Source organism: Opisthocomus hoazin, chromosome 16 (genome assembly GCF_030867145.1).
Source record: "Opisthocomus hoazin isolate bOpiHoa1 chromosome 16, bOpiHoa1.hap1, whole genome shotgun sequence".
Lineage (NCBI taxonomy): Eukaryota > Metazoa > Chordata > Aves > Opisthocomiformes > Opisthocomidae > Opisthocomus > Opisthocomus hoazin.
This window is the reverse complement of record NC_134429.1, coordinates 12,405,375-12,420,175: the sequence shown is the minus strand read 5'-3', so window position 1 is coordinate 12,420,175 and position 14,801 is coordinate 12,405,375. Positions and strand designations below refer to the sequence as shown.

The window sequence follows — 14,801 nt, the reverse complement described above, 5'->3', positions numbered from 1 at the left end:
ATGAAAAAGCTGTTGACCCATTAGGTAGCATCTTGGAAACCTTGACATTTTTAATAAGGCACATAATTAAACAAAAATGGGATAATGGCAAATAAAGGGAGGTAGAATTCTATCACCATGACATTGACAGTGCCCCTCTAGTTTATATTCATGTAATGCAGGCAATATACTGTTAAATTCAAAACCAGATTTCTAGCAAAGAAAAACATTTCACTTATGTACAGTCTCAATATCCTACCATTTCTGCTCAACTCCAGTTACAGAAAACAATTCTGGCTATATACATTTGGCTCCAAAGTAAAAGCTCGTTTATTATTTGAAATAAAGGGACAACTGTCTGAGAATCAGTGCAATGACACTATTATTAATTTCTGAAGTAGGTCTGTCTTTCCATGACAAACAGTGCTGAGATTAACGTACAGCTCTGGGAACATGAATGGAAAAGTAAAGCCCAAGGCATTTCTGGGAGCAAATTGCATGATGGCAGACAAACAGGCTGCATATTTGAAAGGCAGGCAACTCAAACCATGGTATATCTAGCACCGCTTCAGCCAGGAGTGAATTTTTCCTTTCCAGGATAGAGCTAAATAATTTATTTGAGGTGCACCACATGTTGGCAATCTTTTAAAAAATGAGTTTATACATACATTTACTACCAGTAAGTGGTACATTTTGCAATTAAATGGCTTTGTTAAGACACTAAGTTATTAAAAATATTTGTTAGTATTTTATAAATAGCACTCAGAGCCTTCTGAGTTAAAACTAATTGGAACATTTTCATTTGTTTTGTTTGTTAATTTGTAATTCTCATATGCAAGTGTGAATTCTTGTACTTAGTTCACTGCACTGTGACAAAATGTCTAAATGTGAAAATCTTATTGTTGGATTTAAAACAGATTGTGTAGGTCCAATTATTGAGTGCACCAAACCTCAACAGCAACTATGTATGTACTAAAGCCACAGAATTAGCCCAGTATTTACTTAAAAACACAACAAAAAAAACAACCCCCAAAAAACACATTTTCCTGTACTGAACTGTAGCTTTTTTCACAGCAGAAAATGAGTTAGCTGTATAGTGCCTGTTAGTTCTCGGAATCTCTTGCATGTTTCTGTAAGGGAGCCAAGACAACCCCAGCATTCCTGTCTTCACTCTCTGGACTATACAGATTATTTTTTTCTATGTATGCTTGAACTACATCAGGCACTAGGTAACGAATGCTCTGGCCCCTCCGCAGTGCTCTCCTGATCTTGGTGGAGGAAATGTCATTTGTGATCCATTCTTCCACAAGGTGAATGTTATTCTTATGTTTCCACAAAATATCAGATTCATAGATGAATTTCTGAACGCTGTTTCCAGCCCTACTGATGCACACAAGGCCATGATTTTCCACAATTTCAGTGATGTCCTCCAACTTCCACAGACTGGGGATCCCAAAAGATTCCAGCATGTCACTTCCACAAAGCAGTTTAACCTGTGGGACACCTTAAAAAGAAAAATAAGTGAGAAACGGGGCTTGGTTTAGGCCACCATATTTTATCTAACTCAATGCAGACATTTAATTTCTAGGCTACCTCTCTGTGTCTTTGGTTAAGATGAGACTATGGAATGAAATAAAAAAAGATTCAGAGTATATAATTTACAAGTAGTAGCCTCAATGCAGGATTATTCTGAAAAAAAGTTTATAGGAGTCCCTTCATTCAAAATGACTGGAAAATTAATATACTTATTTAGCCTTGGGGTGAATCAATCACTGTGAGGAGCAAAGTAAAAGAAAATACAGAGAAAATTCCAGAATAGCTAAGTATGAAAGGATACTGTAATGCTGTTAAAACTTTATCTGACATTCCACAGAGTTACAGAAGAGGAGCTAGCTTTTACGGGACAGGGGGCAGAGGGGACTATGTTAAAGGAAAGGAAATACGAACAAAAAAAACCCCAAAACCATAGACTGTGTAACCTGACTGCAGGGGACTTTCTTCCACGCTACATTTTATAGCAAATCTAGAGGAGCATGCAGATAGAAACCACCTTAGAGTAATGGAAGCAAAATTGAGAGTGCTAAATCTGCAGCTTCCAGTAATGTCACAGGTTGGTAGGAATGTAGTAAAACATCTGTCAACACAACATGAAAAAAGCCTGCCTGATGCTGTTGGTCTTTTCTTTGAATACAACTTTATCAATTAAACAGCAGAATTTGGAAAGGTTCAAGGGAACAAGTCAGGCAGAAGTCAAGATTTGTTATATAAAGGATTCAGATGGTCATTATGCAAGGCCATTCAAACCCTGTATGAATACATACAGTTGTACATGTTAAGCTAAAGAACTAAAATTAAGTTCTAAAAGCAATAACCAAAATAAATGCTACGTAAAATTACAAAGCCAAGCTACATAAATTACAATGTTAAATGATCCTGTACCCAGATACATTTTGAATTTCAGGACTTAATCCTGTCCATTCTTCAGCAACTTATAATTTGATCCAAAATTCTCAGCTGTAACTACAGTATAGTAAAGTTCTGTAGGTAAAATGGATAGCTCAGACCTCTATCAGACCAAATTTCTATTATCTTTAGTATTTTTCATGTCCTATATATTTTACCCTTACAGTCGTCTTGTTACAAAGCCTATTGCTTTATGCTGTGGGATCTAAGTGAATAAACTTCTTCAGTGAAATCAGAACTAAGAAATAGCATCAAAAAAAAGCTACTCATCAGCGCAATTCCCTTGAAATAGCAAGTACTGTTAAGCATTGAATTTGCAAACAGACTTAACTTTTTATATCTGGACTCTGATTTTTCTTTTTAACGGGGTCATGCCTGTTTGGCTCCTGTTTCCTCTTCCGTCCTGGCTTTGTTAAAGGTGTAGCATTCTGCAGACTACTACTGGGATCAGGAGGTAAAAGCTTTTGATGATGGTACCTGCAAAACAGATGCATTTCAGGTATTTTAAAGATGTAGGAGAATATAGGGAAGAGTATGGCTTACTAAATAATGTATCACCACTTCCTCCTGCAGTACTTTCACAGACAATCCATCCAAGAACTGATCTGCTGGAACAGGGACATGTGAGAGCTGGGTCCCAAGATGGTCAGAATGCAAAGATTCCAAAGCAACAAGGTCGGTTTGTTTCTTTTTTTAATAAAAATTCGTTTTAAAAAGAAAAACCTCAGTGAAGTAGCAGTGACTGAGTAAAAAACATAAAACTTAAAAAAAAAAAAAAAAAAAAAAAAGATATTCCTTCAGGCAATTCTCTTGCCAGCCTTTAAATACACAAATGGGCAGCATATCACAATCAGAATCAAATGAGGGAAGTGTGTGTAGCACTTGTCTACCACAGTTTCTTGTCCTTCCTCATAAACACCTTTTCAGCACAAAATTTGAATAAAGCCTAAGAAACAGTGTATCTTCAAAATTGTTCACAGGCTTTTTTGTACGTTTAAGAGTAATGGTGCAATCTTTCATTTACATTGCTCATATAAATAGCACTTCTGACTTCACTGAGTCTATTCATGTAATTTGGGGTTAGCCTGCTGTTAATCTAACTTGTTAAGAGATAACACCATTCCTTATCCTTTTATAGGTTCTTGAGACTTGTTAGAGTCTGGCTGAAGAATACCTTAAAACTTTTACTGTTTCCAACCACTCACTCTGGCTGCTTTCCCAATCATCAACTTCCACCCAATCTGAATTTTTTGTAGCTAGTTTTGCCATAGTTACTCGGTGGTTCGCACTGATCAGACCTTTCTTCTTATATGCATCACCTACTGGTGAAATTATTCCTTTGATTACTTTGTATTTCCCTGTGGAAAAAACACATCACACAAGAACATGAAAAGTGGTTGAGCAGATGATACTTCCACTGCATTGTATTTAAACTATTATTCACTGCAATCTCTAAGAACACCAATGCCAGCTCCGATAGCCAGCCCAGTGGAAAAGTATGGTACACTTTTAGCATTGTGCAAGGCAGCACAATTAAAGATTTACTAAGCTGTATCAGAAAGATAGATTTCTATAAACTATAAAACTCATGCTTTAGCTCATTCAAATTAGGAATAAGCAACACATATATAAACCTGTTCTCTCATGTATTTGGCCTACATGATTTTGTATGATACATACATGCATACTAGCTTCAATATCTAATCAGTATTTCCAAAAATATCTGTCACTATTAAACAGGCATTCATATATGCAAAACATTCACCTTCACATTTAACTGTCTAGTTATCAGAGCTGTTCTGAATGATATAAATTACCATCCTACCCGTTTCATGAAAGTAGTCTTTAGCCAGCTCAAATAGCCTTAGATGCATGTTGGTAATGGGATTGAAGGACCCACAGGCCAGCAGTACCACTTCAGTCTTCTTGTCAGGATCTTCCATAGCCATTCTTTGCAGCTACAGAGCCAAGGGGAGAATGTTGGTGCTAGTCACCAGTCACTACAAGAAGAGGCGAGATTAAAAAATAGTTATTTGTACTTATTTGTGCTGCCAATAAGCAGAAGATTTCAAGATCAAATTGAAAACTGTATTTTCCTTCCAGCAACACTTGGCTTGTGATTGTTCATGTGATACTGCATTATCCAGTTTTTAAGAGATTACAACCACCACCTCTAGTTCTTTCTGGTTATCCCTGGGTAACGGTACAATGCAAGGAGCTGAGGCAACAGTGGCATTATGTTGCAGAAAAGAGGATAATTCTGCGCGCCTTCAGAAATCAAGGATGTAGACAAAAGTGAGTGTGCTAGGAAGAAGATATATGTAATAGATAAATGAACGCAAATTTGCCTTGCCCATGTATTACCAAAGCAGCTGTGATTCCCTCCTATATGCAAGAGGAAACACCTTTAAAAATGAAGTGACTGAAAACAGGCTGCTTGCCTGAAGAGAGCACAGCATAATGCCCGCTCTGAAGCAAAGCAGCTCATGCAGAAAAAACTTCATGAGATTATTTGTCCTGATTGCAGGACAAACTTTATTAGAAGTTCACCCTTTTTTATAAGATGACAATGCCAAGGAAGGGAACTTCCTTGGAAGTAACTTCCTTACTTCTAGTGCTCACAGTGGCGAATAGAAAATCCTATGACAGTTCCCAGTGCTGCTACTCTAAATTGCAGTGAGTCTTTTCAGAAAAATCTATAGAACTAACATTATATGGCATTAAATTCTGGAGGAGAGGAGGGTTAAGATTTCTTCACTCCTGATTTATTTTCATTTTGCATGCTCTTGGTATGTGGGAAGAGAGTGCTATGGAGTAAACATGAGAACAACCCATCTACTTGGAACTGCAGAAAGTTAGCAGTAGGTGTACCAGCAGAACAGATGACAGAAAAGTGAATTTAAAAAAGTTTAGTAAGAGCTGCAATTAAATACCAGATTTTTTTTCCTTTTTAAAAATACAACAGCACTGTTCCAATTGTAAACTTCAGTTTCAGAAAGCTGCTTAAGAATTGGTGAAAATAAGGAAACTTCACTACTTAGCTTTTTAATTTCTCCTCACACTGCATGGATTTTTGCTTCTCAGTGTTCTTTTCTTTCATGAGGATATTCTGGCTTGCCAAGATGGTTTCCCCTAGGCTGGCCCTGAACAAATGAAGACTGGAATATGTTATGGGCCATTCTCCTGCTGTTGCTATTTGTGAGATGTCCGAGACATCAGGGTTGAGCACTGAGTAGTCTGCCATTGTTTCTACAGCAACATCACTGCCTGCAAAAATCCCACTAGGTCACCCTCACATTCTGTCTCCTTTACAAAGAAGCCAAGTGATGTTCGCAGCTGCCACAGCAGTGAGATATCATCACAGCTAAATCTTGTAACAGCTACTATGTACTAACATCAAATAGCCCTTGAACAAAAGGGAGGTCTTGCAAGGCTTCGCATTTTGCAAGTGTTAGTACTTTTCTGTGCTTTCAAGAGTTTCGCAAACTTTTAAAATATTCTTTGTTACTGCAGTGTAGTTCAGCATTTGAAGGGTTTGGCGTTACTTGAAATGCAGTCTTCACAGGGGCATCAGCTAGAACAGTTACTATGGGAACAGGCAAGGAAAGGAGTTAGACTTGCCTTTGTAACACATAGAGCCCTACTTTCTGAAGAAAGCGACTCATGCTGCAAATTTGAAAAGGCTTGATTTCCTCCTTTTTTTAAAAAAAAAAGCAAAGGGAAAAATAATAGAAAATTTCAAGATGAAAATACGCAGGGCCTTTTCTGGAGTGGAGTTAGTCAAGTGTCCTTTTTCATGCTGCTAGCTAATTTTACAGTCTTCAGAAACAGGCAATTATTGCGTCATAAACTCACCTGGTAATGCTTCCTATCTGCATAGAAAATGAGAATATAAATATAATTTAGTAGTTTGCACATAGAATCACAGAATGACAGAATCACAGAATAGTAGGGGTTGGAAGGGACCTCTGTGGGTCATCTAGTCCAACCCTCCTGCCGAAGCAGGGTCACCCAGAGCAGGCTGCACAGGACCTTGTCCAGGCGGGTCTTGAATATCTCCAGAGAAGGAGACTCCACAACCTCCCTGGGCAGCCTGGGCCAGTGCTCCGTCACCCTCAGAGGGAAGAAGTTCTTCCTCATGTTCAGACGGAACTTCCTGTGCCTCAGTTTGTGCCCATTGCCCCTTGTCCTGTCACTGGGCACCACTGAAAAGAGCTTGGCCCCATCCTCCTGACACCCACCCTGCAGATATTTATAAGCATATATTAGGTCCCCTCGCAGCCTTCTCTTCTTCAGGCTGAACAAGCCCAGCTCCCTCAGCCTCTCCTTGTAGGAGAGATGCTCCAGTCCCCTCACCATCCTTGTAGCCCTCCGCTGGACTCTCTCCAGTAGCTCTTCATCTTTCTTGAACTGGGGAGCCCAGAACTGGACAGAGTACTCCAGATGAGGCCTCACCAGGGCAGTGTAGAGGGGAAGGAGAACCTCCCTCGTCCTGCTGGCCGCACTCTTCTTGATGCACCCCAGGATTCCATTGGCTTTCTTGGCAGCCAGGGCACACTGCTGGCTCATGGTTAACCTGTCGTCCACCAGGACACCCAGGTCCCTCTCCGCAGAGCTGCTCTCCAGCAGGTCCACCCCAAGCCTGTACTGGTGCCTGGGGTTGTTCCTCCCCAGGTACAGGACCCTGCATTTGCCTTTGTTGAACCTCATCAGGTTCCTCTCTGCCCAGCTTTCCAGCCTATCCAGGTCACGCTGAATGGCAGCACAGCCTTCTGGTGTGTCTACCACACCTCCCAGTTTGGTGTCATCAGCAAACTTGCTGAGGGTACATTCTAACTCTTCATCCAGGTCGTTGATGAAGAAGTTAAACAAGACTGGGCCCAGTACTGACCCCTGAGGGACACCACTTGTTACCAGCCTCCAACTAGACTCAGCGCCGCTGATGACAACCCTCTGAGTTCTGCCATTCAGCCAGTTCTCTATCCACTTCACCGACCACTCATCCAGCCCACACTTCCTCAGCTTCCCTAGGAGGATATCATGGGAGACTGTGTCGAAAGCCTTGCTGAAGTCAAGGTAGACAACATCCACAGCTCTCCCTTCGTCTACCCAGCCAGTCATGTCATCGTAGAAAGCTATTAGATTGGTCAGGCATGATTTCCCCTTGGTGAATCCATGCTGACTACTGATAACCTTCTTTTCTTCCACTTGCTTGATGATGGCCTCCAGGATAAGCTGCTCCATCACCTTTCCCGGGATGGAGGTGAGGCTGACCGGCCTGTAGTTCCCTGGGTCCTCCTTCTTGCCCTTTTTGAAAATTGGAGTGACATTGGCCTTTCTCCAGTCCTCGGGCACCTCTCCTGTCCTCCAGGACCTCTCAAAGATGATGGAGAGTGGCTCAGCAATGACATCCGCCAGCTCTCTCAGCACTCGTGGGTGCATTCCATCGGGGCCCATGGATTTGTGGACATCCAGATCGCTTAAGCGATCCCTCACGCAGTCCTCCTCGACCAAGGGAAAGTCGTCCTCTTTGTAGGCTTCTTCTCTTACCTCCGGGGCCTGGGATTCCTGAGGGCCAGTCTTAGCACTGAAGACTGAAGCAAAGAAGGCATTCAGTAGGTCTGCCTTCTCCGCATCCTCCGTCACCAGGACACCCACCTCATTCAGCAGCGGCCCCACATTGTCCCTAGCCTTCCTTTTGCTGCTGATGTAGTTGAAGAAGCCCTTCTTGTTGTTTTTGACATCCCTTGCCAGCTTCAATTCCAGGTGGGCCTTGGCCTTCCTCGTCGCACGCTGCATCCCTGCATGCTCTCACCACATTTCTGTACTCTTCCCAAGTGGCCTGCCCCTCTTTCCACATTCCATGGACCTTTCTCTTCTGCCTGATCTCTGCTAGAAGCTCATACCCTCAGTCTCCTGATTTGCACTGACATCCTCTGTCTAGCACTGTTGTAACAGAAAAGAGCTGCGCAGTTGATGTGGAGAGCGGAGGAAATGGCAGAGAGGTGTCATCCCATGGTTACCTTCGCTGTTGTGTCATCCTTATAACCAGCACAGCACCTTCAGAGCTGGGCTCTGCTGTGTATGAAATGACCTTCGGGTAACGCTAACGCTTTGGGGAAAGCTATGCAATTTGCACATCCCAGCAGAGAAAAAGAGAACTATGTTCCAGTGATGGTTAAAGCCCAGCTGCTGCCTGAGCTGTGTATGGAACTATGCGTGTTCTTACCGTGTAACAACATAAGTAGTTTTGATGAACGACACATAATTTGGCACTGCTTGACACAACAAATTATTGCAGTTTGACCACAAGATCCAAGCTAGCAGCCTAGCTCCTGCTATAGAGAGGAGAGAGATCTGCATGCAGGTGTTTAGTTTCACAAAACTGAGAACGGTCTTCAAATAATTAATGCTATTTTATGCCAAATACTAAATGAAATATTAGTAAAACCTCTCTACAGAGACTTAAGAAGGGGAAAGAAAGCCTTCACTCAGATTTTCCCGAAGTGTAGGACAGCCTGGATCATTTTCCCTTCTTCTTCAGAAGGAAAAGTGACTTGCCCTGTGATGTAGTCCTTTACATACGTGCTTATGTATAATCTCATCAGGCTTCTTCGTGATCTCACCGCTATTTAGCCTGTACTGCTTGCAGCCCTGCTAGCACTCAGCTGGATCGGACACCTGTTTGCACTCAAACCCACCCCAGGATGCCTACCGTAGGTTTTGGGGGGGTTCAAAACCCCCCTGTTCGCTTCTGGGGATACGGAGGCGTTTGTGGGTGTGCTTTGGGCAATCTCAGTTGCATTTCAGGGGCACATATTTATTAAGCGCGCCCGTATACCTGCAGAACATAAACACCACCAAGTGCTACGTGTACGGCGTGCAACCGCTCCCGCTTGCCGCCCGTTTCGGCAGCCTCCTCCCCGCAGCTCCGCGCCGCGGGAGGCCTGCACGCGGCTGCGGCCCCCGGCGCGCGGGACCGGCACCAGGCCCCGGCCCAGCCACTCCCCCGCCGCCCCCGCCGCGGGCCCCGCCGCCGCCCCGAGCCGGCCGCCCCCGCCGCTCCGCCCCGCCCGCCCTTACCGGCCCGGGCCGCGCCGCCGGCTCCGCGCTGAGGGCCCGCACTGGGCGGCGCGCGGCCGCGCGCTCTCATTGGCCCGGGCGCGCCGGAAGCGGAGGCGGCCCGCTCCCCGCCCCCCCCCCCCCCCCCCCCCCCCCAGCTGGCGGCGCGGCCTGCCCCAGGTGAGGCGGCGGGGGGCCCGGGCGGCGCGCGGGGCTCGGCCCGGCGGGGAGGGCTCTGCCTGCGGGAGGGCGGCTGGGCGGACTCGCCTCCGCACGGTGTGGGCGCTGGGCTGGAGCCCTGGCCTCGGGCGGTGCCGGAGGTCCTTCCCGCCTCTCCCCCCGCCAGGCCTCCGGTTCGCTCCGCTGTCTCGCACCTTCCCGGTGGGGCGGGTTCTCCTGGCTGGGGGCTGCTGGAGCCGTTGGCGTTAGTGCAAACCCCGGAACTTGCTGGGCAGCGGCTGTCGGGCCGGTGCGCGAATGCCCCAGAGATCGTCACCGTGGGCTTCTGTCCGATACCCAAAGAAGCACCAGTTTTCTCTGGAGTGCTCTCGTTTTCTACAACTAATGGTACTATCTGAGGTGTTTGCGTGCTTCAGGCACCGGTACCCGGGTTGTGGTCTCCTAAATAGTTTCCCGAGGGGCAGCTGAAGAGCAGAATCTGTTGTTTCATATAGCGGGACCTCAGTATTTCAGTGGTTGCTGCCTGGTTTCAGACTTGTTTGGGTTTACGTGCTGTGGCTGTTTGAGTTACTACCTTGGTGAACCGCCTCTTACTACAAAGAACAATCCTGCAGACCCACACTAACACTTCTCTATTTCCACTGCAAGGAGCTCCAAGTGTATTGATTAGACATTCCATCATCAGGATATTAGAATAATTTTATTGATGCTTGGACTGTTTTAAAAGAAGCTTTAAGTTGTTGATACACAACAATAAAATGTTCTTTGTTCTAGGAGTGTCATGTAACTTCAGATTTTCATGTGAAAACAGAAAATGGCTTCAAGAGGAACAACAGAGACCAGTAAACTAAAACAAAATTTGGAAGAGCAGTTGGATAGATTAATGCAGCAACTTCAAGATCTGGAGGAATGCAGGTAATAGAAATAGATGCTTTTCTCTTACATAGTAATGTTTTTCATAAGTGGTTGGCAGAAGAAAATGGTACGTTTCAAAATTCTGGTGGGATTTTGTGTTTTGCTGTGGCTTTATTTTTTTAAAAATTATGTGTGATGTTTGTGTTAGGCAGTAGAAATAATTTTTAAAAATCTTTCATGAGGAAGAACTTCTTCCCTCTGAGGGTGACGGAGCACTGGAACAGGCTGCCCAGGGAGGCTGTGGAGTCTCCTTCTCTGGAGATATTCAAGACCCGCCTGGACAAGGTCCTGTGCAGCCTGCTCTGGGTGACCCTGCTTCGGCAGGTGGGTTGGACTGGGTGACCCACACAGGGCCCTTCCAACCCCTACCATTCTGTGATTCTTTTTATTAAACTCATTCGATTTATCATCTTGAGGAAAATGCGGGCAGAATATTCATTACTGTGTTCTTTGAAATTTTGTATTTCAGTGTGGCTTTGTAACTTTTAATAGCTGTTTACAGAATTTACAATTTTCATATGGGCTTTTTTAATAGCAGTTATTTGCTTTTGTATCTGTTTTGTGTGGTCTTATAATTACGGCTGTTTGGGGTTGTGGGTTTTTCGGTTTTTTTTTAATTTGTCTGACGTTTTCATATGGTTTGTTTCATCTGATTTTGTGTTAGTTTTTTGTGGGCTAATAAAATTTGAGATGGACTGAATTACCAAGGAAAAGGGTTTTTTTTTTCTGTTTCGGTACTTGCATTTAAACACCTTGTGTGGTTTTAGGTGCTTTCTCTGACTATCATTCTAACTTGTCCAAGCAGTACATACTTTTTGAAGAACAATTATAACTGCTAATGGTTGGTACTGCTATTCTTTGAGTCGGGCAAGGTTTAGACAGCAGGATCAGTTATTCCTGAATAACTTGATGATTTTGGGGTGAGGAGATGGGCTTTTCAGATAATTTGATTCACCGCAACTTTAAGCAAGACAATTTAACTGTGTATTTCTGTTGAGACCCAAAATACACTTTTAAACACTGCACCAAGTGTTGAGTGTCCCATAGTTGTCAGGGCCTTTTAATACCGGTGACTTCATACAAATGACACAGGTGCATGGGTGGCTAGGAGGTGGTGCAAACCCAAGAAAACTATGTACGGGTTAGCTAAGTAACTGCTAAGAGGGCTAGAGCAGAACAGTCTGAAGTGAGGTGCATGTTTTAATTGCTATCTGAGGAGGCATGCTTCATGATACTTGATGTCTTTTTCTCCCCGTTATGTCTCAAGTTTGGTCCTGTGAATTAATGTGTCTTGTTGGATCCTCTTTAGAGAGGAGCTAGATGCAGATGAGTATGAAGAGACCAAAAAAGAAACTCTAGAACAGCTGAGTGAGATCAATGACTCGCTGAAGAAGATTATGTCTGGAGATATGACTTTGGTGGACGAGCTCAGCGGGATGCAACTGGTAAGGATGTTGTGTTACTAAAAATAGCTCACATTCTGCCCGGACTCAGTGAAACAGGAAACAGTGGTTCATTATAATGTCATTTCATTAAATTCATTATAATTTTTACACAGGCACATGTGAAAGCTAGATCTATGTGTCTAATTTTTTTATTATTTAACATATGTGTACATATAAAAACTGTCAGCTCTCTTGATTTTAAAAGGAAAAAAGCGTTGAAGAATTATAACCATAACACTGTAGAAAAAACTGTGAAATTGCAGGGACTAAATATATCCTTAATACTAGAAAATAACATAGAATAAAACAAATTAATATAAAAGTTGTGAGGGACAATCCAGGACAATATATATGATGAGAAGTAAAGTTCATGCCTGCTTGTTAGAAAGCATAAAGATAGCGTTTCTTGTGCTCTTATTACTGATTTGTATTTCAGAGATTCATACCAGTCCAGATGAAAAGGCTTTAGGAATGACTGTAATTTCAGGTTGTTTTAGTGAATTGATCTTATTTTATGCTGACTTCCAAACTTCTGATCTATTTTCTGTCTTTTCAGAAGTTTAGTAAGAGCATTATTTGTTTTCTGAGCCGTATGTTTTAGGGTTTTGTTTCCAGAGAGATCATGGTTTGTCCACACGTAACTGTGGTGAGATTTAATCATAATAGTTTTGATACTCCATAGGGGATCTTGAGTAACAATACGAGATTTACCTTATCATTTACATTCTGCTTACCCATACAAGAGCTATAATCATTGGTCTGGGCAATAAAACTGTTCACGGTAGCAGAGCACATCTACTTGTGATGTGCTAATATGAGGAAAATGTTGGAAATCGTTACAAATTAAGAGCTGGACTGTAAAGAAAAGTTTCACAGCTCTTAGAGTAGTTGCAAGAATCAGTGGATTTTACAAGCCCTGCGTAAAGGTCATATGTTTTTTCATCTAGCTTCCATGATTATGCAAAAAAAATAAAAGATCTCTTTAATGAAATGATGCAGAGGATACTAATGATGCTTTCCAGCCTTCATTAATCTTGTCATGCAGCTATAGCTTGTGACTGCTATTAGTTCTGGTCATTCTTGCTCTTTTCCTCATAGGCAATACAAGCAGCCATCAGCCAAGCATTTAAAACTCCAGAAGTAATTAGAATGTTTGCAAAGAAACAACCGAGGCAATTGCGGACAAGGCTGGCAGAGGTGAAGGTTTCTTTTTACTGTAAAAACTGTTTATTTGAGCTAGACTGATTTAAATTTGTAATGATTTCTACGAAGAGCACCAAGTGTGTTAGAAACCTTGCTGACAGCATCACAAGGAGATAGAGAAGTTCTCTTTCAGAATTTGTTCTGTCTTAAATGTTCATTAAGGTAACGGGGACAACAATGTGTATTTCTTTTATTATTTTCTATCTTGCTGCTTCAAAACAAAAATGTGATTAACAGATAGTGAACTAAGTGCAAATAGAAAATCTGAAGAATGTGAATCTGTAATTGTATGGAGGGACTGGAGAGTGCCCTCAGTGTTTCAGAGATCTGGACTGAACTTGAGATCCAGATAAAGTGAAATGAAATGTGGTTCCTCCATGTATCAGTGATATGTGAATCTGTAATTTTGAATGACTACCAGTCTTTGATTAGAAGAGATTCAAGTTTGGACAAAGTAGAGTGCCAAGGTTGGGTGCAAAGGCTATTTGCAGAATGGTCAGAAAAACTTCATGGCCATCCTTTAAATTGTGGGTAGTTCTGTCCCTTGCTTCCATGCTTACTGATGACATTTCTAGGCCGTTGTATTGCTCATGCTGTTGTGTTGAGTGAAAGTAATGGGAAGCTTACGTATTTTGATTTATTTTCCCCCCTGGTATACAGATGGACCGAGACTTAATGGTTGGGAAGTTGAAACGAGACCTATACACACAGCAGAAACTGGAAATCCTGACTGCCCTCAGAAAGCTTGGTGAGAAGGTAAGGTGTGATAGTTAAGTGGACAGAAATTTCTATCTGTATATTGAAGAGCAGTTTGAAATAATGAAAATAAGAAGTTGCACCTTTTCTTTATGAGCAAATGATAAAAAGGAGCTTGCTTTTGTAGTACATAAAGGTCCTTCCATTTTAATGCTAAGCTTTCTGAAGCACTTGCTGCTGAACATACATCAGATAGTATCGTGCATTTATATAAGGCTGTTTCTGCTTTGAAATGCTTTCTTTGATGGGTCGTATGAATGAATCACAAGCCAGTACAAGTCGATGATCATTTATAAAAGCTACAAAACAAGTCTTTTAGTGGCTAACTACCATCTATCCACCTGGCGGGAACTATCCAAGCCTTTTGACGTACATTGAGCTTTACTTTTGTATTGGTGACAATACCTACCTCTTGGTGCAAGATAAATTGGAGAGATGAGTGATACAGTTTGTTTCCCCAATAAGTAAATCTGTGGCAGAACGATCCGTGTTTTTTACCACTAGAGGGAGGAAGAGAAGTTGGGGGTTTTTTGTTGATGGTATATGAAGAAAATGTGTTGCTGTGTATCGCTGTACTTAAACTTCATTAGGAAATGAGGGCATGTAATGGAAAAGATCAAGTGCAGGACTTAAAGGAGCTGTATTCCAAGTAGATGATATTAGCAAATGCTGTCCCTCAGAATGTTTTTATTGCTTGACTGTCAGGGGAAAAAAAAATGTTTTGGAAATAGGTTAAAAGGCTAATTAAGACTGTGAACTGAATGCATGAACATACGTAATCCTCCTGGCATGAGTTCC

General features: G+C 42.5%; 2 protein-coding genes across 6 annotated transcripts in view; one reads left to right on the top strand and one right to left on the bottom strand.

Annotated features, from left to right (window-relative positions):
- LZIC (leucine zipper and CTNNBIP1 domain containing) overlaps nt 1–14,801 on the top strand; it is a 34,995-nt gene that overhangs the window by 11,131 nt on the left and 9,063 nt on the right. For 3 of the 5 annotated variants that reach the window (XM_075437154.1, XM_075437155.1, XM_075437151.1), the window contains exons 1-5: nt 9,655–9,684; nt 10,459–10,599; nt 11,909–12,044; nt 13,143–13,241; nt 13,908–14,003. In XM_075437154.1, the coding sequence (XP_075293269.1) occupies nt 10,499–10,599; nt 11,909–12,044; nt 13,143–13,241; nt 13,908–14,003 (432 nt within the window). In that variant the 5' untranslated portion in view covers nt 9,655–9,684; nt 10,459–10,498. Of the gene's footprint in view, nt 1–3,015; nt 3,118–9,654; nt 9,685–9,809; nt 10,072–10,458; nt 10,600–11,908; nt 12,045–13,142; nt 13,242–13,907; nt 14,004–14,801 lie in introns of those variants that run through there. The other 2 variants (XM_075437152.1, XM_075437153.1) reach the window with 2 other exon arrangements.
- On the bottom strand, nt 26–9,604 carry NMNAT1 (nicotinamide nucleotide adenylyltransferase 1). Its single transcript, XM_075437149.1, has 5 exons — nt 9,526–9,604; nt 4,268–4,442; nt 3,617–3,800; nt 2,774–2,919; nt 26–1,483 (listed from the first exon to the last, which is right to left on the bottom strand). Exons 2-5 carry the CDS (start codon nt 4,389–4,391, stop codon nt 1,083–1,085), a joined length of 855 nt encoding a protein of 284 aa, XP_075293264.1. The 5' UTR covers nt 4,392–4,442; nt 9,526–9,604; the 3' UTR covers nt 26–1,082.